This window comes from Rissa tridactyla, chromosome 1, assembly GCF_028500815.1.
Source record: "Rissa tridactyla isolate bRisTri1 chromosome 1, bRisTri1.patW.cur.20221130, whole genome shotgun sequence".
Lineage (NCBI taxonomy): Eukaryota > Metazoa > Chordata > Aves > Charadriiformes > Laridae > Rissa > Rissa tridactyla.
This window is the reverse complement of record NC_071466.1, coordinates 10,430,208-10,450,669: the sequence shown is the minus strand read 5'-3', so window position 1 is coordinate 10,450,669 and position 20,462 is coordinate 10,430,208. Positions and strand designations below refer to the sequence as shown.

The following is a 20,462-nucleotide window of genomic DNA, read 5'->3' as shown; positions in this document are numbered from 1 at the left end:
GTGGAGGAGCCAGGGCCAGCCCTCTGCCAGGAGCCCCCACTGGAAATGCCTACAAGGACCAAGCAAGAGCCGGTCCCCAGGGAAAGCAGGGACAGGGCGCAGAGCCCTGTGCACACGCAGCCTTCACCCTGCAGCCCCCCAGCCATGGCCACGGACCAAGGGGAGCTGATCATGGAGCTCCTCCACCCTTTTGAGTCCACCCAGGAGATGGCCAGGCAGTGCTATGAGATGCTGAAGGTGCTGCAGGCCCGTTGGCAAGGGGCAGCGGGAGCCTGTGACCAGAACCTCCCCGGGGAGCCCTTCCATCCCCTGGGCACGATGGCGGCGCAGGAGCAGCTGGGGGCCACAGTGAAGCCCCGGCACCTGGGAGTGGAGTGGCCGTGAGTGGATGCAAACACGGATAAGGCTGAGGATGGGGACATGGACAAGGAGGAGGACACAGGACCAGAGAGAAGTGTGAAGGAGAAGGAAAGGAGCAGCCCTGTGGAGCTCGGCAGGGGGAGCCTGGGAGAAGTGTAGAGAAACAGCAAGATGGGGCCGGGCGAGAACAACTCCATGGGGCCAAGCACCAGCAGCCCCCCAGGCTCAGGCAGGAACACCCCCATGGATGCGGAAGGGAGGAGGGACAGGGCGCAGAGACCCATGAATGTTCTTCCGCCGCCCAGCAGCCCCCTAGCCAAGGCCACGGACGACAAGTTGCTCTACTTGGAGCTCTTGGACACTGTCAAGACCTTGGAGGAGGAGAGGCAGCAGCATGGCAAGCCTGTGAATAGGGAGTGTGACCAGGCGTCCCCAGGGCTGTGCCCACTAGGACGGTGCCTGTGTCACTGCTGCACCCGGCTCTGGCACCGCCTGAAGGTCTGCTGGAGACGCTGCTGCCGGCCGCGCCGTGTCTGCTTCAGAAATTTCCCCCAATGGGTTGGAAGTGTGGGGCCAGGAACCCCCTGGGGTGCCCCTCTTCTGAACCAATAAAAAAGTCAATATTTTCTCTATCCCTGTGACTGTCAGCAGATCAGTTTTGTCCCTTGACAGGAGCAGAGAATCAGTTTTGGGTAACGACAACAGTAGATGCTACAGTAATGCCCACTCTCCCGTGGAGATGGGGGGGCCCTTGAGCATTACACCCCACCCAGAGAGATGGACAACTTCTATTACCGTTAGAAGATGTCGTACCCTCAGCTCATGCCATGATCTTACTTGACATATTGGAAATTATCCCCGGTACGAGAGTAGATCCAAAGACAATTTCTAGAAAGCTTTGCAGATCCCGGCTGTTCCTTGGAAGGTCTGCAGCGCAACAGAACCTAAAGAGCGCTGTCAGCAACCATCAGGCCGTGTGCTTCCCTCAGGCGTGCAAAGACCTGATGCTCATTGACGCGGGTCAAGGCTGTCGCACACCTTTGGTGGCACATCCTGCGTGACACCAAAGGACTGTGACATGGGCACCAGTTAATTTACATCCGCTCTCTGTCACTGCTGCACCCGGCTCTGCCACCGCCTGAAGGACTGCTGGAGACGCTGCTGCCGGCCGCGCCGCGTCTGCTTCAGCAATTTCCCCTAATGGCTGGGAAGTGTGGGTCCAGGAACACACATCCTCCGTGACACCAAAGGGCTCTGACATGGGCACCACTTAATTTACATCCGCTCTAGACGTTTGTGTTTTGCCAAAAGGGAGCAGAACCACGAGTGCAGGCTGACGCAGGCTACAGCTCTGCAAGCAAACAGGGTGCACGGACTCCTCTCCTCATGAGCACATTTCCCTGCAAAAGGGTGGGGTTCAGAAAAATCGGAAAGGATAAGAAAGTTCCCAGTTACTAAACGCCTAAAAAAACCCCAACAAAACAACCAAAACCAGCCCAATGAGTGAAAAAGAATCACGGTACAAGCACAGGCCACATCCTTTAACTTTTTGGCCTTCGGTCTAGCTAAACAGTGAAATGGTCTCCGCTGCTGAAGTTCAAGTGCCAAGTCTGGGCAGGGCTGGGAGTGCTCAGCCTGGAGAAGAGGCGGCTCAGGGGGATCTCCTCCACGCACATCAATACCTGCAGGGAGGGTGCCAAGAGGACGGAGGCTGGAGCTGGTCATCACCGCCGTGAGCAGTGGCAGCAGCTCGGGGCGCTGCTGAGTTCATGGGAGGTTTTGGGATGGTGTGAGACCCGTGAAGGGGTAATGCCAAGTCCTCCTGTCCCTTTGCTGAACATCTCCTTCTCTCCCTTTGGGGCGCACAGGCCTCAGACTTGTGCTCCCACACTTTTCTGTGGGCCCAGAAGGCAAATGTGTGGAGCCTCTGAAAGCATTTTGCCTGGAAGGGATCGACTCAAAGGTGTGTCTTCTCAGGGATGCCCGCACCTCCCCTTCTATCCCTTGCTGACCCTCCACCCCCTTCCCTTTCTGTCCGCAAGCCTTCCCTCTTGTGTCTGCTCTTCCCCAGGCTGCTCCTGCCTGCTCCTGTGTCCGTGTCCCTGTCCTTGTTCACGTCTGCATCTGCGTCCATGTCCCTGTCTGCCCCCAGCCCCAGTTGCTCCCTCCCAAGGCACTGGGGTGTCACGCTTTCGGCTGGGGTGGGGATGACTTCCTTGCGAGCAGGTGGTGTAGCGCTGTGTTTTGGATTTGGGATGAAAACAGTGTTGGTAGCGCACTGGTGGTTTTAGCTGTTGCTGAGCTCTCAAGGCCTTTTCTGCTCCTCACGCTGCCCGACCGACAGTGGCCTGGGGGGCACAGGGAGTTGGGAGGGGACAGAGCCAGGACAGCTGACCCCGACTGAGCAAAGGGACATTCCGTGCCATTTGACGTCACGCTCAGTATATAAAGCCGGGGAAAGAAGAAGGAAGGGCTGATGTTCAGAGTGATGGCGTTTGTCTTCCCAAGTCACCGTCACGCTGCCGGAGCCCGGCTTTCCTGGAGACGGCTGAACCCCCGCCTGCAATGGGAAGCAGCCAACGGGTTCCTTGTTTGGCTTTGCTTGTGCGCGCGGCTTTTGCTTTGCGTATTAAACTGCCTTTCTCTCACGCCACGACTTTCCTCCCTTTCCCACTTCCCATTCTGTGTGTCCAGAGAAGGGCAAGGGAGCTGCTGAGGGCTCTGGAGCACAGGCCACGGCGCCGGGCCCTCAGCCGCCCCACAGCCGGCCGCAGCCCCGCCCCAGGCCCCGGCCCCGGCCCCGGCCCCGGCCCGGCCCGGCCCGGCCCACAGCGGCGGCCGATGGCGGCGCTCGGGGGTTCCCTCCGAGGAGGCGGCGGTGTTCCCCCCGCATATCCCTGCAACGTGATCAGGAACTAGTGCTGAAGGGCCGTCTGTGTCTTCTCGCGAATTCTCACTCGCCAAGGGACAGCTTCGGGGCAGGTACGTCCGCAAGGGAGCGGGGGTTGGTGGCGAAAAAAGGCAAAAAAGGGGCTATTCCGGAGCTGCCCGGGGCCGGGGAAAGGCCGGGAGGGCGCAGGCCGGCCGCGAGGGCCGGCAGCTGGCGGGGGGGCGCTGACGGGCCGGGCCGGGGCGAGCAGGAACGGCGCTCAATTTAAACGGGGTGTAACGGCCCCCACCGGTCGCTTCCCGAGGGACAGCTTCGGGGCAGGTACGTCCGCAAGGGAGCGGGGGTTGGTGGCGAAAAAAGGCAAAACAGGGGCTTTTCCGGAGCTGGGGAAAGGCCGGGAGAGCGCAGGCCGCCCAGCAGAGCCAGCAGCTCCCAGGGGGAGCTGAAGAAGGTAACTAAGAGGACAGGGTAACTAAGGTAACTAAGAGCTGCCTAGCTGAAGAAGGTAACTAAGAGGACAGGGGGCTGTGGGAACATGTTCCTGCCCGGCGAAGCAGGCGTGTCTCCCCAGTAACTCCCTGGCCTTCCAGGTACCCTGAAAAACCAGGTACGAGGCTCTGCAAGGGGAACCTAATGCTGACGAGGAAGATAATGCAGTGTCCACAGAGGTGTTGCCAAGGTTAAGCCAAACCACACCTCGCATCAAACGTCTTCAGTTAAGAAGAAAAGACGGGTCACTGTTGTAGGCGACTCCATCCTGAAGGGAGCGCAAGGCCCGATATGCAGACCAGACCCACTTCTCAGGGAAGTGTGCTCAGGGAAGGGGCCCGGGTTAAAGATACCAGAAGAAAACTTCTCTCCCTGGTAAGCCCCTCAGATTATTAACCGCTCCTCATTTTTCAGACAGGCAGAGATGATCTGTTACCGAGAATCCCAAGGGAGATCAAGAGAGACTTCTAGGCCTTGGGATGACTAGGAAAGGGCTCAGGAGCGCAAGTCGTGTTCTCCTCTGTCGTTGCAGGCACAGGGAAGGATGAGGAAAGCAACAGGAAGAGCCAGCAGATCAATACCTGGCTGCGAGCCTGGTGTCAGTGGCAGGACTTTGGGGTTTTTGATCACAGCATGGTTTGACAGGACAGCAGGCCTGTTGGAGACAGACGGGATACACCTGCCTCAAAAGGGGAAAAGGATCCTTGCACAGGAGTTGGCAGGGCTCATCAAAGGGGCTTTCAAGTAGATTTGAAGGGGGAAAGGGATGAATCAGGCAGCAGAGACACAAGGGTCGTTGATGGGTTAGAAACTACAGCTGCGCGTGGGAATGGTCAGGTAGGAGTGAAGCCTTCTTCCAGCAAAAAGGTGTCAGGATCAGCAGGCCAGCTGAAGTGCTTCCACACTCATGCCTGCAGCATGGGCAACAAAGAGGAGGAGCTGGAAGCCATTGTGCAGCAGGACAGCTATGACGTAGTCGCTGTCACGGAAACGTGGTGGGCTGACTTGCACACCCTGCGGGAGCACAGCACTCGTTCCCTGTGCACCTTGAATATCCAATGTCATATCCACGACCCTCATGGGCAAGTGGTCACGGGAATGTCGTGGGCCAACTTGGCCAAGAGAGCCCCAAAACTGCGCGTGAACCTCTTCTTTGAAAGAGTCACGAAGCACGATCACCTAGCCAGGATCCTGCTAGCGGAGATGCCAGTCAGCAGCATAAGAGTCTGCGGAGCTACAGTTTCAGAGACCCAGGCTGGAGAATGAGACGCACCCTCACCAACCTCCTCCCAGCCTCCTGGCGTGTTCTGCAGGTACGGGAACCCAGAGTGACATCTCACCGCGGTACCACAAAGCTAAGCAAAGTGATCCTCCAGGCCTTCTGCATAGCAGCGCTCAGCAGGAGGAATTCCTGACCACTTCAGTGTTATGGCCAGAGGGTCATTTTCATAAGCGAGCCACTGCGGTGTTCCACTCTAGCCTGGTTGAGGTCGTTGTCCTTGTCCAGTTGCGATGCCTGTTATGCCAGTCTTCACTGTCAGGCTGATGTCAGGTTGCCCTCATAAAAAGCTAAAACGCCCAAAATACTGGTGCTGGGATGTCAGCTGTGAGCAAAAAGAGCTTTTCAGGCAGGAAAACCTCAATTTTGTGAAAAAGCTTTAGGCTTGTTCTAGTAACTGACAACTTTCTTATCCTTTCCGATTTTTCTGAACCCCACCCTTTTGCAGGGCAATCTGCTCATGAGGAGAGGAGTCCGTGCACCCTGTTTGCTTGCGGAGCTGTAGCCTGCGTCAGCCTGCACTCATGGTTCTGCTCCCTTTTGGCAAAACACAAACGTCTAGAGCGGATGTAAATTAAGTGGTGCCCATGTCAGAGCCCTTTGGTGTCACGGAGGATGTGTGTTCCTGGACCCACACTTCCCAGCCATTAGGGGAAATTGCTGAAGCAGATGCGGCGCGGCCGGCAGCAGCGTCTCCACCAGTCCTTCAGGCGGTGTCAGAGCCGGGTGCAGCAGTGACACAGGCACCGTCCTAGCGGGCACAGCCCTGGGGACGCCTGGTCACACTCCCTGTCCACAGGCTCGCTGTGGTGCTGCCTCTCCTCCTCCAAGGTTTTGAAAGTGTCCAAGAGCTCCAAGTAGAGCTTCCTCTCATCTGTGGCCTTGGCTAGGGGGCTGCTGGGGGGCAGCTGCACGTTCACAGGGCTCTGCGCCCTGTCCCTCCTCCCTTCCACGTCCATGGGGGTGCTCCTGCCCAAGCCTGGGGGGCTGCTGGTGCTTGGCCCCATGGAGTTGTTCTCGCCCCGGCCCCATCTTGCTGTTTCTCTTCACTTCCGCCAGGCTCCCCCTGCCGAGCTCCACAGGGCTGCTCATTTCCTTCTCCTTCACACTTGTGTCTGCTCCCGTGTCCTTCTCCTTGTCCATGTCCCCATCCTCAGCCTTATCCGTGTTTGCATCCACCCACGGCCACTCCGCTCCCAGGTGCTGGGGCTTCACTGTGGCCCCCAGCTGCTGCTGCGCCTCCATCCTGCCCAGGGGATGGAAGGGCTCCCCGGGGAGGTTCTGGTCACAGGCTCCCGCCCTTGCCAACGGGCCTGCAGCACCTTCAGCATCTCACAGCACTGCCTGGCCATCTCCTGGGTGGACTCAAAAGAGTGGAGGAGTCTAATGATCAGCTCCCCTTGGTCCGTGGCCATGGCTGGGGGGCTGCAGGGTGAAGGCTGCGTGTGCACAGGGCTCTGCGCCCTGTCCCTGCTTTCCCTGGGGACCACTCTTGCTTAGTCCTTGTTGGCAGTTCCTGTGGGGGCTCCTGGCAGAGGGCTGGCCCTGGCTCCTCCACCCTCCCCTTGACAGCCCTGTGGGTACAGTGGGGTCTTGAGCGGTTGAGCGCTGCCAGGTCCACCATCACACCAGGCCAGGGCTCTGGGAAGGAGTAGAGGGAGCTGAAGGAAGAGGAGCCTCTGTCTGTCAGAGAGTCCATGGTGGCCAGCGGGGCCCGTGGGGAGAGGGGCTTCCTACTTGAGTCCTCCACACTCGCCCTGCAGAGGAGGAGAAAGCGACCCCGCTGCACCCCGGAGCCCAGCGGGACCCGCGGGCAGCACCCCTCCTTGGCCGGTGGGCAGGGCTGCCCAGCGCAGGCAGGGGCAGGGCACGGGGTGAGGGTCTGGGGCAGCATCTGGGGTCTCCCCCACACTCACCGCTTCTCCTGCTTGGGCCAGGATTTCTCCACTCCTCCATCCACTGGCTGAGAAGCTGCGGAGGGAGGAGACAGAGTGAGCGGCCAGCAGCTGCCGGCACAGCCCCGGCTCAGGGCTGCCGTGGTGTGTAGGCCGTTTGCAGGGTGCTCAGTGCTGGGGCCACTCACCGCTCTGCTTCTCTGGCCGGGCTCTTGTCTTCCTTTTCCGACGCTTCTTCTTTTTCTTCCACCACTTCTGCAAGGTCCCCAGGAGCTGGGTGAGACGGGAGCACCTCCCAGTCTCACACCACAGCCCCCCACGGCACCCCACACCACCCCATGCCATCCCTCGCCACCCCATGCCGCAGCACAGTGTGGTGCAACAGTCACCTACCTGAAGCCGCTTGCTCTGCAGCACAGATGAGAATATGCTGAGCCCCATCACAATCAGGATGAGAGGGCCCAGGGGAGACACGGCGTCAGAGCGCCCCATGGCACCGACTCCGGTGTGGCTGCGGTGCTCCGAGTCACCAGCACAGAACCACGATGCGGCTCCCCAGTGTCCTCCTGGGTCCCCAGTGACGGGACCCGCAAGACTGCTGGGGTGTCAGAGGCCGAGGCTGCAGTCTGCCCAGACAATGCCAGACTGCGGTGCCCAGCATCCGCTGACGGCTCCAGTGGGGACCGCGTCCCTCTTTTGTAGTGTGGCCGGGGTTTACGTGCCCGCTTTGTGACATCGTGGGGCAGTCAGAGCCCCCCTTGGCGACACTCAGCAGGGGATGAGGAAGAGCAAGAGAAGGAGGGCTCTTGCCCCAAGCTGCCAACAGGACTATTTCGTAGCATGAACATCACGTTCAATATAAATTATAAAGTCTGCTGTGTAGTTCGACTCTCCCTTGATGGCGGTGGTCCAGAGAACTCCTTGCCGCAGTCTCGGAGCCCTGAGCCCTTCCCTTCCTCCCGAAGCCGCAGCGCTCGCAGTGTCCCCCATTGGCTGTCCCCTGCTGGGAGTGCACGGCTTCCTGCTGATGGAAGGGGCTGGGTGTAGTCCTTGGGTATTTTATATTGATATCGGGATTGACACTGCTTCTTTAGCATTATTAATGTTAATTCTTTAGTTTTATCCTAGTAAATCTATTTCTATTGCAACCCTCCTGTTCCCTTGTTTTTCCCCAATTCCCCTTCCCGGGTGGGGAGGGGTCATCGGGTGAGAGAGTAGTTGTCTAAAGGACAAGAAATTGTGGTGGGTTTCTCAAACCATAACAAGAAGGGAGGGAGAAGGAGGAGAAAAGGAGAAGGAGAAGGGCCCCACCCCTTCCGGGCATGGTTTGGGTAGGAATGGACCTTAAAGGCCACCCAGTGCCACCCCCTGCCCTGGGCAGGGACACCTCCCACCAGCCCAGCTTGCTCCAAGCCCCGGCCAACCTGGTCTTGAACCCCTCCAGGGATGGGGCAGCCACAGCTTCTCTGGGCAACCTGGGCCAAGGGCTCACCGCCCTCACAGCCAAGAATTTCTGCCCAAGATCTCAGCTCAATCTCCCCTCTTGCAGTGGAAACCCCTTCCCCCTCGTCCCATGGCTCCCCTCCCTCATCCAGAGTCCCTCCCCAGCTTTCCTTGAGCCCCCTGACGGAGTGGAAGGGGCTGGAAGGTCTCCGCGGAGCCTTCTCTTCTCCAGGCTGAACTTTTATAGATATTATTCAGTATTCCTGCTGAAAAATGAGACCCCTGTCTGACCCTCTGGTTTCATTTCAGTCAGTATCTGGGAATGATTTCCCACAAAAGTGCTTTGACCACTCCTGGGGGATCAGCTTTCCTGGTAGGAAAAGCTTCTACTCCTCCTGAGGGTGGATCCATGATTACCAGCAGGTGCTTAACACCTTCCACAGGAGGCATGTCAGCATAAACGATCTGCAGCCTTTGGAATGTGTTTCTTTCCCATCTACAAGAAGGGTCCGAAGGAGGATCCGGGGAACTGCAGGCCTGTGAGCCTGAGGTCGGTACCAGGGAAGACCGTGGAGACGATCACCTTGAGTGAGCTCTCACGGCAAGTGCAGGGCAGCCACGGAATCAGGGCCAGCCAGCATGGCTTTAGGAAAGGGAGGTCCTGCTTAACCAACCTGATCTCTTTCTATGACCATGTGAGCCGCCTGTTGGATGCGGGGAAGGCTGTGGACGTTGTCTCTCTGGACTTTGGTAAGGCCTTTGACACCGTCCCCCACAGCATTGTCCTGGAGAAGCTGGCGAATCGTGGCATAGACAAGTGTACTCTTTGCTGGGTTAAAAACTGGCTGGATGGCCGTGCCCAGAGAGTTGTGATTAGTGGGGTGAAATCCTCTTGGCGGCCGGTCACCAGTGGTGTCCCTCAGGGCTCAGTTTTGGGGCCAGTTTTGTTTAAAACCTTTATCAATGATCTGGATGAGGGGATTGAGTGCACCCTCAGTAGGTTTGCAGATGACACCAAGCTAGGTGGGAGTGTCGATCTGCTTGAGGGAAGGAAGGCTCTCCAGAGGGCCCTGGACAGGCTGGAGGGATGGGCCAAGGCCAATTGGATGAGGTTTAATAAGGCCAAGGGCCGGGTCCTGCATTTCGGTCACAACAACCCCAAGCAACGCCAGGGGCTTGGGGAAGAGTGGCTGGAAAGCTGCCCCGCAGAAAAGGACCTGGGGGTGCTGGTGGCCGGCCAGCTTAACATGAGCCAGCAGTGTGCCCAGGTGGCCAAGAAGGCCAACAGCATTCTGGCTTGTATGAGGAATAGTGTGGCCAGCAGGAGTAGGGAAGTGACCGTGCCTCTGTACTCGGCACTGGTGAGGCCTCACCTGGAGTGCTGTGTTCAGTTCTGGGCCCCTCTGTACAAGAGGGACCTTGAAGTGCTGGAGCGTGTCCAGAGGAGAGCTACCAGGCTGGTGAGGGGTCTGGAGACCAAGTCCTATGAGGAGAGGCTGAGGGAGCTGGGCATGTTTAGCTTGGAGAAGAGGAGGCTGAGGGGAGACCTCATTGCCCTCCACAAGTCCCTGAAAGGAGGTTGGAGAGAGGTGGGTGTTGGCCTCTTCCCCCAGGTGAACAATGACAGGACCAGAGGAAATGGTCTGAAGCTGCGGCAGGGGAGGTTTAGATTAGATAGTAGGAAGAATTACTTCACTGAAAGAGTGGTCAGGCACTGGAATGACCTGCCCAGGGAGGTGGTGGAGTCACCATCCCTAGAGGTGTTTAAAAACGCCTAGATTTGGCACTTCAGGGCATGCTCTAGTGACAGAGATTGTAGGGGGTTTTTGTGTGTGTGTATGGTTGGACTCAATGATCTCAAAGGTCCTTTCCAGCCATGAAGAGTCTCTGATTCTATGATTCCCAGTTAGGCTTACTTCCGCCTCCAGTACAGTCAACTCTTGGGATCCCCCTGTGACCCCAGAAATACAAATGGGTTCTGATCCTCTATAGCTTGATGGTATTAGAGTGCACTGTGCACCTGTGTCCGCTAGAGCCTTATACTCCTGAGGGTCTGATGTGCCAGGCCATCGAGCCCACACCGTCCAATAAACCCGGTTGTCCCTTTCTTCCACCTGGCCGGAGGCAGGGCCCCTCTAATACCAGTCATAGTATCCATTACTCACTCACTTCTTGCAGAAATGACTTGGAAGTTCCTTCAAGAGGATCAGAAGCAAGATCAGGCCTTCTGCTCTGTCTGGGGAACTGCCCGCTGGAAAGTGGGGCGGCACTTTTCCTGGAGGGATCCCCTTTTGTGGTTGTCCTTCCTTGCAACTCCTGTACCCGTGTCCGCAGGATCCAAGTAGGTTGTCCATCCCACTTCCTCATGTCCTCCCCGTGGTCACGCAGGTAGAAGAACCACAGGGTGCCTCGTGGTGTGTACCTGAGATGCTGGCCCGTATAGGTGGGGAGTAGGACATATTCTCTTCAAGTTGCTGGACCTTTCGGGACAGTTTCTCCACAGCTGGGACAAGGCGGGAAGAGAGACTTTCTTCATATCGCCGGAGCCGGCCAGCCACCTCATCCACCGTTGGTCCCTCTTCGCCTTTCCATTCCGTTACTGCCAGTGAGTTGGCATATGACGATGGTGCGCTTCGTACAAACTTCCGCCACATGGGTCTTGTGCATTGCACCTCATCAGGGTCTGTGGGTAAGTCTGCATTGTCCGAGTCATAATAAATCATCTCCCGCACGGCTAATTCTCTCAGGTACTGGATACCTCTTTCCATGGTAGTCCACTTGCTTGGCTGACATACAACATCCTCGCTGAAGGGGTACCTCTCCCTCACGCCTGACAGGAGTCGTTGGCAGAGGCTGAGGGCTTGGGTCTTCTTTCCAATTGCCTTGTCAATGCCGCCTTCCCTAGACAGGGATCCCAGCTGCCTGGCTTCCCTACCCTCTAATTCCAGGCTACTGGCCCCGTTATCCCACCACCGAAGCAGCCAGGTGACAATGTGCTCGCCTGAAAGTGGGCTAAAATCTTCTCGCATATCCCACGGCTCACTCAAGGATAGGGATCGGGTAATTATCTCTGGTTCTGCCCCTTCCTCCTCTTCTCATGATGGCCCTGGTTCATCATCATCTCTTACTAAGCGAACTGATTTCTTCGTGTACTTCTTCTGTATGGGGGCAACTGATACTGGCACGGGTTGGTTCCCTGGTTCAGCGTCAGTGTCTGCCACAGGGCTTGCAGTAGCCGCAGTGTCTGTCACGGAATCACGGAATCTTCAGAGTTGGAAGGGACCTCTAGAGATCATCTAGTCCAACTCCCCTGCTAGAGCAGGATTGCCTAAAGCACATCCCTCAGGGCTGCATCCAGGCGGGTCTTGAAAATCTCCAGAGAAGGGGACTCCACAACCTCCCTGGGCAGCCTGTTCCAGTGCTCTGTCACCCTCACCGTGAAGAAGTTTTTCCGTGTATTTGAACGGAACTTCCTATGTTCTAGCTTGTGCCCATTGCCCCTTGTCCTGTCACTGGGAACCACTGAAAAGAGCCTGGCTCCGTCCTCCTTAAACCCACCCTTTAGGTACTTGTAAACATTAATCAGGTCCCCCCTCAACCTTCTCTTCTCCAGGCTAAAGAGTCCCAGCTCTTTCAGCCTTTCCTCGTAAGGGAGATGCTCCAGTCCCATAATCATCTTGGTTGCCCTTCGCTGGACTCGCTCCGGTAGTTCCCTGTCCCTCTTGAACTGGGGAGCCCAAAACTGGACACAATACTCCAGTTGTGGCCTCCCCAGTGCAGAGTAGAGGGGGAGAATGACCTCCCTCGACCTACTGGCCACAGTCTTCAATATGCAGCCCAGGATGCCATTGGCCTTCTTGGCGACAAGGGCACACTGCTGGCTCATGGATAGTTTGCTGTCTACTAGGACCCCCAGGTCCTTCTCCTCAGAGCTGCTTCCCAGCATGTCCACCCCTAACCTATACTGGTGCTGTCGGTCTGGTCTCCATCTCTTTCCCCTGAGGGTGCTGCATAACACTGAGCAGTGCCTGGTAGATAGTGGCCAGGGCCCAGCACAGTGCGGTGAGTTGTGCCTCTCTGGAAGAGCCCCAGTATTTCCCCTGCAGATATTCTACTCCTCTCTCAGGGTCCTGTAATTGTTCAGGGGTGAAGTCCCAGAGCATTGGAGGCGAGAAGTTCTCTAGGTACCTGCCCCTGTTCTCCCACATGCCATGCCACCCCTGCCTGTCCAGCCTCAGAGCCTCAGAGCTGGGGAGGGACTCTGGATGAGGGAGGGGAGCCATGGGACGAGGGGGAAGGGGTTTCCACTGCAAGAGGGGAGATTGAGCTGAGGTCTGAGGCAGAAATTCTTGGCTGTGAGGGCGGTGAGCTCCTGGCCCAGGTTGCCCAGAGAAGCTGTGGCTGCCCCATCCCTGGAGGGGTTCAAGGCCAGGTTGGCCGGGGCTTGGAGCAAGCTGGGCTGGTGGGAGGTGTCCCTGCCCAGGGCAGGGGGGTGGAATGAGATGATCTTTAAGGTCCCTTCCCACCCAAACCATTCTGTGGTTCTGTGATTCTATATCTATATTTCTCTACGTCACAACCGAGACAACTGCTCGGGGGGCCGTGACCCCTCAACCCTGCAGCTTTGGCAGCCCCGGCCGAGTCAGGTTCCCGCTCTCAGGCTCCTCTTCCCTGGCGCTGGTGGATCTTCCACCCTGCAGGTCCATGAAGGGCCAAGGGGGGCTCAGGACGAGCCACCCTCATGGGGCACCCGTGGCCACCACTGTCCCTAGGGGCAGTGAGTCCACGGGGCCATCATGCAGCATTGCCCAGGACCAGCACACTCATGAGGAAGACCATGAGGAAGAAGACCCACATGAAGAAGCGGTCCATCACCTTGGCCACCTTCTTCCACTCGCCGGTCCGGCGCTGGGAGGCTTGGTGATGCCGGAAGCAGCCGGCGACGTAGCCCACGTTCCTCAGCATGCCATTGTGGTGGCACAGGCAGCGGTCCCGGGGACAGCCCCCTGCCTCGGCACCCACCTGCCCCTCCATGGGGCTCTCCCCCGGCCCCCCAGTGTCCTCCCTGCCCGCCCTCCTGCCCAGCACCCGCTGGGGGCTCTTGCAGCTCTCACCTGCCTCGTAGACACAGCAGAGCCAGGCCATGTGGTGGAGGATGAGCCACCTGGCCCAGGGGGGCATGGGCCGGGCCCCCGGGCCGCAGTGGTGGACGTTCATGATGAAGATGGTCAGAGCGGTGGAGGCCGTGATCATGGTGGCGATGTAGTACTTCCCTGTGTGGGTAATGGGTGGTGACGCCGCGGCAGGGTGGGGAGAGACCCCTGCCCACCTCCCACCATCGAAACCCCCCCTGGCATGGAATCCATCGGGTCCCCGGTGTGCAGCCGGTTGTGGAGGTCGATCTGGTTCCCGTTGTAGGTCCAGGAGCCGAAGGTGAGGCGGCACCGCTGCCCATCGAAGGGCAAGTAGGAGACATCCACCTTGCAGGAGCTCTTGGTGATGGCGGGCGAGTCCCACATGATGTGCCCGTCGGAGCGCAGCACCACGTTGGTCTCCACCGAGCCGCCAAAGCCGTCGTCGGTGCTGGGGGAGGGATCGCTGTGGGGCCAGGATGGCCCCGAGCCCCACGTGGGGCAAGGGTCTGCGGGGCCGGGGCCGAGCACTGGTCCCCAACCCCGTGTCCCCTCCCCACGTCACCCCCAGGAAGAGGGGGCTCGCTGCCCCTGGTCACCCCCGTGGTGGCACATCCCAGCTGCCAGGTGGGTGGCACACCAGGCTGATGCCAGCACCTCCTGCCGCCGCCTTCTCACCCAGTCGAGGTGACCGTCTCCCCACATCCCCCACACCAGGACCCCCCTGCTCCCCGTTGGCAACACCCCCAGCCCCAGCCTCAGCCCCCCCAGCTCCGGGAGCAGCCGGGGGGTGGGGGAGGGCGAGCAGCACCCACTCGTTGTAGAGGATGATGATGTGTGGCCGCCAGACGTAGCTGCTGGGGATGCGGATGCTGTCGATGCCGCCGTAAGCGTCCTTGTCCCAGGCGAGGTGGGCGTCCAGCCAGGCCTGACGGACCCACAGGTAGGAGGTGAGGACCTGGTTCACCTTGTCCTGCCGAGGGCAGAGGGTGGGGGGGGGGACGGGGACGGGGACAGGGACAGACCTCGCTGCCCCCCTGTGGAATAAATACTACATTGGCTAAAAACACAAAAGTACAGCATTGTTCACACAGGAAGGAAAAGTAGAAAATCAAGAGGCTTCTGAGGGAGAAAACAGCCACAGCTGGCATGAAGAATACAACACCTGTGGTTCCCTGATAAGCTACATGAGGTACGGGACGGGATGCAATTATTCCGCGGCTTTACCTTAGGATGTATAGCGGATACGGGAATGGGATGATACTAGGAAACAGATAAGCTGCCAATTAGCTGCCCGCTCCATACTCGGAGCCAACATTTTGCCAAATTTTGATGAAATGCTGTCCTTTGTGCGAACTTTGCTCGTTAGAATGTCATTATAATACCAAAACACACCTCCACCCCGAAGGCTACCCGCCTCCAAGGTGCAACTGCTCCTTCTTGAGCCTGCGCCCTGAGCTTCTCCTAAACTAGACCTTTAATTGTGAAGCGAGAAAAATTTACACCACTCATGGTAAAAGTATGTACGACTAAAGTCACTCAAACTCCACCTCGAAGATAACAAATAGTAGAAAAATAGCCCGAGAGAGGGGGGATACCCAGGGAAGACACCATCGCAAAGAATTCCATCACTGGCTTCTGGGAGCAGGCGACGGGCTGAGCCTCTCTTCCCCCCCACAGGGACGCCTTTGGGTAAGACTTAGATTATACCGAGGGCTTCCTCGGGAAACTCAGAAATTTCTCTAGAGACTCTCTTTTCTACATGTATAGCCAGGCTGTATCGTTAGAACTTTGTCCCGCGTTTTGTAGATGTAACAATACTTTCATTTGCACGTGCTTTGCAGACAGTGTATTTATCACCGGCTGCCCTAAGAACCTATCTATCTGTTGCTTAAATAAACTGCACTTTTTTTTTTAAGTAGCTCGTTCTTTTGGTTTCTCACCGAACGCGACCAAAGACTCGAGAGTGGCCGTGCTAGTTCATGAGCACGACTAGACGGAAGGTGCAGTCCACTAGTAGTGTATCCAAATCGTAACACTTTAATACACATTAAATGCCATTGGGCTGATAGTGCTGAATTGGGCATCCCTCAGGATTTAAACCCAGCCGCACCTGGCCTCCCACCTCGGTGAGGAGTGTTAGAACACAAGGGGGTTTCTTTTCTGCCAAAACCGCTTTGCCCCTTTCCATGCGACACCCCCGACCCGCCCCCTGGGCCCCAGCCTGGCGGCCTCTGCAAGGGTCCCGAGGGCTGGGCTGCCTTTGGGGGGTTGCGCTGGTCTGGGGGGGCTGGGCAGGGTCGAGCTGGACGCCAGCGGTCCCAGCTCATTTTGGGGAAGGCTGTGCTGCTTTGGGGGGGTTGGAGAGAGCTGAGCAGGTTTCCAGTGATCCCAGCTCATCTGGGGGAGGACTGGCTCATGTTAAGCTGGCCGGCCACCAGCACCCCCAGGTCCTTTTCTGCGGGGCAGCTTTCCAGCCACTCTTCCCCAAGCCCCTGGCGTTGCTTGGGGTTGTTGTGACCGAAATGCAGGACCCGGCCCTTGGCCTTATTAAACCTCATCCAATTGGCCTTGGCCCATCCCTCCAGCCTGTCCAGGGCCCTCTGGAGAGCCTTCCTTCCCTCAAGCAGATCGACACTCCCACCTAGCCTGGTGTCATCTGCAAACTCACTGAGGGTGCATTATTGTTACACATAACAATACATGATCTGATAAAGATAGTAAACGCAATAATAGACGTTGTCTCTCTCTTCGGGTGGGGTGTAATGCACAAGGGGCAAGGGCCCCCCCATCTCCACAGGAGAGTCGGCATTACTGTAGCACATCCTGTTGTCATTACACAAAACTGATTCTCTGCTCCTGTCAAGGGACAAAACTGATCTGCTGACAGTCACAGGGATAGAGAAAATACTGACTTTTTTATTGGATCAGAAGTGGGGCACCCCAGGGGGTTCCCGGCCGCACACCTCCCAGCCATTAGGGGAAATTTCTGAAGCAGATGCAGCGCGGCCGGCAGCCGGCTCTGGCCATGGGCTGTCTGGCCATGGCAGTCTGGCCATGGGCTCGCCGCGCTGCTGCCTCTCCCCCCACGACCTGAAAATGCGCAAGAGGTCAAGTAGAGCTCTTGCGTGGTCCTTGTTGGCAGTTCCAGTGGGGGCTCCTGGCACAGGGCTGGCCCTGGCTCCTGCACCCTCCCCTTGACAGCCCTGGGGGGATGGCGGGGTCCTGAGCAGTTGAGTGCTGCCAGCTCCGCCATCCCACCAGGACAGGCCTCCGGGAAGGAGTAGAGGGAGCTGAAGGAAGAGGAGCCTCCATCTGTCTTGCAGTCCATGGTGGCCAGCGGGGCCCATGGGGAGAGGGGCTTCCTTCTTGAGTCCTCCACACTTGCCCTGCAGAGGAGGAGAAAGAGACCCCGCTGCACCCCGGAGCCCAGCGGGACCCGCGGGCTGCACCCCTCCTTGGCCGGTGGGCAGGGCTGCCCAGCGCAGGCAGGGGCAGGGCACGGGGTGAGGGTCTGGGGCAGCATCTGGGGTCTCCCCCACACTCACCGCTTCTCCTGCTTGGGCCAGGATTTCTCCACTCCTCCATCCACTGGCTGAGAAGCTGCGGAGGGAGGAGACAGAGTGAGCGGCCAGCAGCTGCCGGCACAGCCCCGGCTCAGGGCTGCCGTGGTGTGTAGGCCGTTTGCAGGGTGCTCGGTGCTGGGGCCACTCACTGCTCTGCTTCTCCGGCTGGGCTCTTGTCTTCCTTGTCTGACGCTTCTTCTTCTTCTTCACTTCTGCAAGGTCCCCAGAGCTGGGTGAGACGGGAGCCCCAACCAGTCCCACACCACAGCCACCCACACCACTCCACGCCATCCCTCGCCACCCCACGCCGCAGCACAGTGTGGTGCAGCACAGTGTGGTCCAACAGTCACCTACCTGAAGCCGCTTGCTCTGCAGCAGAGATGAGAATATGCTGAGCCCTGTCATGATCAGGATGAGAGGGCCCAGGGGAGACAAGGCATCACAGCGCCCATGGCACGGACTCCAGTGTGGCTGCAGAGCTCTGAGTCACCACCACAGAACCGCGATGTAGCTCCCCAGTGTCCTCCTGGGTCCTTGTTTTTCCCCAATTCCCCTTCCCGGTTGGGGAGGGGTCATCGGGTGAGAGAGTAGTTGTCTAAAGGACAATAAATTGTGGTGGGTTTCTCAAACCATAACGAGCAGGAGAGGGAGAAAAGGAGAGGGAGAAAAGGAGAGGGAGAAAAGGAGAGGGAGAAAAGGAGAGGGAGAAAAGGAGAGGGAGAAAAGGAGAGGGAGAAAAGGAGAGGGAGAAGGGCCCCACCCCTTCAGGGCATGGTTTGGGTGGGAAGGGACCTCTAAAGGCCACCCAGTGCCACCCCCTGCCCTGGGCAGGGACACCTCCCACCAGCCCAGCTTGCTCCAAGCCCCGGCCAACCTGGCCTTGAACCCCTCCAGGGATGGGGCAGCCACAGCTTCTCTCGGCAACCTGGGCCAGGGGCTCACCGCCCTCACAGCCAAGAATTTCTGCCTCAGACCTCAGCTCAATCTCCCCTCTTGCAGTGGAAAACCCTTCCCCCTCGTCCCGTGGCTCCCCTCCCTCATCCAGAGTCCCTCCCCAGCTTTCCTGGAGCCCCTTGAGGGACTGGAACGGGCTCCAAGGTCTCCGCGGAGCCTTCTCTTCTCTTCTCCAGGCTGAACGTTTCATCGAATCACAGAATTTCAGAGTTGGAAGGGACCTCTAGAGATCATCTATCCAACTCCCCTGCTAAAGCAGCATTGCCCACAGCACACTACTCAAGACTGCAGCCAGGCACGTCTTGAAAGTCTCCAGAGAAGGAGACTCCACAACCTCCCTGGGCAGCCTCTTCCAGTGCGCTCTCACCCTCACCGTGAAGAAGTTTTTCCTCATGTTTGATCGGAACTTCCTCTGTTCCAGCTTGTGCCCGTTACCCCTCGTCCTCTTACTGGCAGCCACTGAAAAGAGTCTGCCTCCATCCTCCTTCAGCCCACCCTTCAGATACTTGTAAACATTAATAAGGTCTCCCCGCAGCCTTCTCTTCTCCAGGCTGAACAACCCCAACTCTCTGCTGCTCTGCCCTCTCCCTGACGCTCCGCAGCCTTTCTGCTCCCTCTTTGACCTCTGCCGCCAGGCCGAGCGGATCAGCCGCCTGCTCGCACCTCACGCACCCGGCATCCCTTCTACCCTCCGCTACCCGGCAGAGGTGAAGGCGCTCCCTGCAGACACAGCCCGGGGGGGCTGCAGGCGTCCAGGGGGGCTCTGTCTGCGTGGCCGCGTCTCCTCTGGAAAGTGCGCAACACGCGGGAGGCTGCGCCTTTCGGGCACAGGCCATGGCTGAGCTCCCCCGCCTCGCCCTGCCTCGGCGTCCCGCGCGAGCTCAACTCCCGCGCGAAATCCCGCGCGAGCTCAACTCTCGCGTGACCTCCCGCGCCCTGGCTGCTCGCCCCGCTCCCGCTCCCGCTCCCGCTCGCCGCCCTCCCCGGGGCCGCCTTTGACGGGGGTGGGGTCTGGCCGCGGCGGCTGCAGGCCCCGCCCCCGCCTCGCCCCCCGCCCTCGCGCCAGCTGCGGCCGAGCTGCGGGTGCCCGCGGGCGAGCTGCGCTTCCCCGCCGCTGCCCGGGCTTGTGCCGGCCTCAGCACAACCCGCCTGGGTGATGCTGCCTCGAAGGGAGCCGGGAGAGACCTGGGAGCCGCCCCCCCCCGGCACTGCCTGGTGGCCCCCGCAGCCCCCGCCCTCTCTCCCCAGCTGTGGCTGAGCCCGTCCCCGCCGGACGGGGGCTGAGATGGGGCTGGGGACCCCCCTGCCGCTGCCGGGACCTGGCTGTGCCTGGGGGCCCTGCTGGGACCCCCCTGTGAGAAATAAGTTCCGGTCCGAATGAAATAGGCTCAGGCAGAATCCTCTGGGAGGCACATTTTCATTCACGCTCTTGCAAGAGCGGGTGACCTAGCAAGTAGGCACACTTTCCGTTCTTGAAACACCACACCTTTTTATTTCCTAATCCCGGCCCAATTTTTCCCTCCCCTCTTTCCCGTTGGTTGGGTACTCCAGGGTTCACGGTCTGTGCGAGGCGCCTAAAATTCTTCCCGCATGTCCTGCCGCTGTTTGCTTCTCTTTATGCTACACCTAAAGAGATTATCTGACTAGTTTATTTCCTTCCTTTTTGGTAACAAAAAAATTGCTCCATGTCATTAGCCCTGGTTAAATGTATGACTACCCTTCCAGACGCTAATCCAGTAGGAATCACTTTGTCCTTTTGTCTGTGTGATAAGAGATGTTCTACAAGCCTTTGCTGGAGCCTCTTTGTCTCAGTCATTCCCTTACTGTGTCACCTCTGATGGAAACGGCTTTTCTCCTCTGCAAAAGCAACACCTGCCTTTCTTACAATTTCCCCCTTTCCTTTCTCATAATCTTATTGTCTTTTGCATTTCCAGGGCATGGTTCCATATGAGGCCTCTGGAGCCGACAGCGTGATGTTACATTCTTCTTCTTCTCGACAGTTTTTATTGTCTTCTAGATGAAGCATTTTCCCAGGGTATGGGGGAGGGTCTACTTCCATTCGTTTCGTGAGGGCAGTTTCAATTAATCGTTGAACTAATCCTCGCACACAGGGAATGATACAGCGTCCGACAGCCGCTAACATTCCCGCTACCGTTATAAGAGAAGTCAATATTGATACCACCATACCTTTCCGTTTCCCAAACCGGGAATCCAGCCAACTTGTCAGTGAGGTGTCTATTCCAGAGTTCTCAGCTAACTCATCAGCTAGACTGGTGAGCCCTTGAAGGGCTTTAGTTATAGCACCATCTGGAGCTGTATTGTTGGGGATGAAGGTGCAGCACCGGTTCCCTAACATTACACACACACCTCCCTTCTCTGCTAAGATCACGTCCGGGGCAATCCTATTTTCCCATGCCATCCGCTGGTTGCATCCAATCGTTCAGCTATTCCTTT

At 58.2% G+C, this 20,462-nt stretch overlaps 1 protein-coding gene across 1 annotated transcript in view; it reads right to left on the bottom strand.

Moving 5' to 3' along the window:
• LOC128901564 (neuronal acetylcholine receptor subunit alpha-10-like) overlaps positions 1-16,183 on the bottom strand; it is a 41,792-nt gene extending 25,609 nt beyond the window's left edge. Inside the window, exon 1 of the mRNA XM_054183647.1 lies at positions 16,160-16,183. Coding sequence (XP_054039622.1) covers positions 16,160-16,183 — 24 coding nt within the window. The remainder of the gene's footprint in view (positions 1-16,159) is intronic.
• Positions 16,184-20,462: the final 4,279 nt, after the last annotated feature.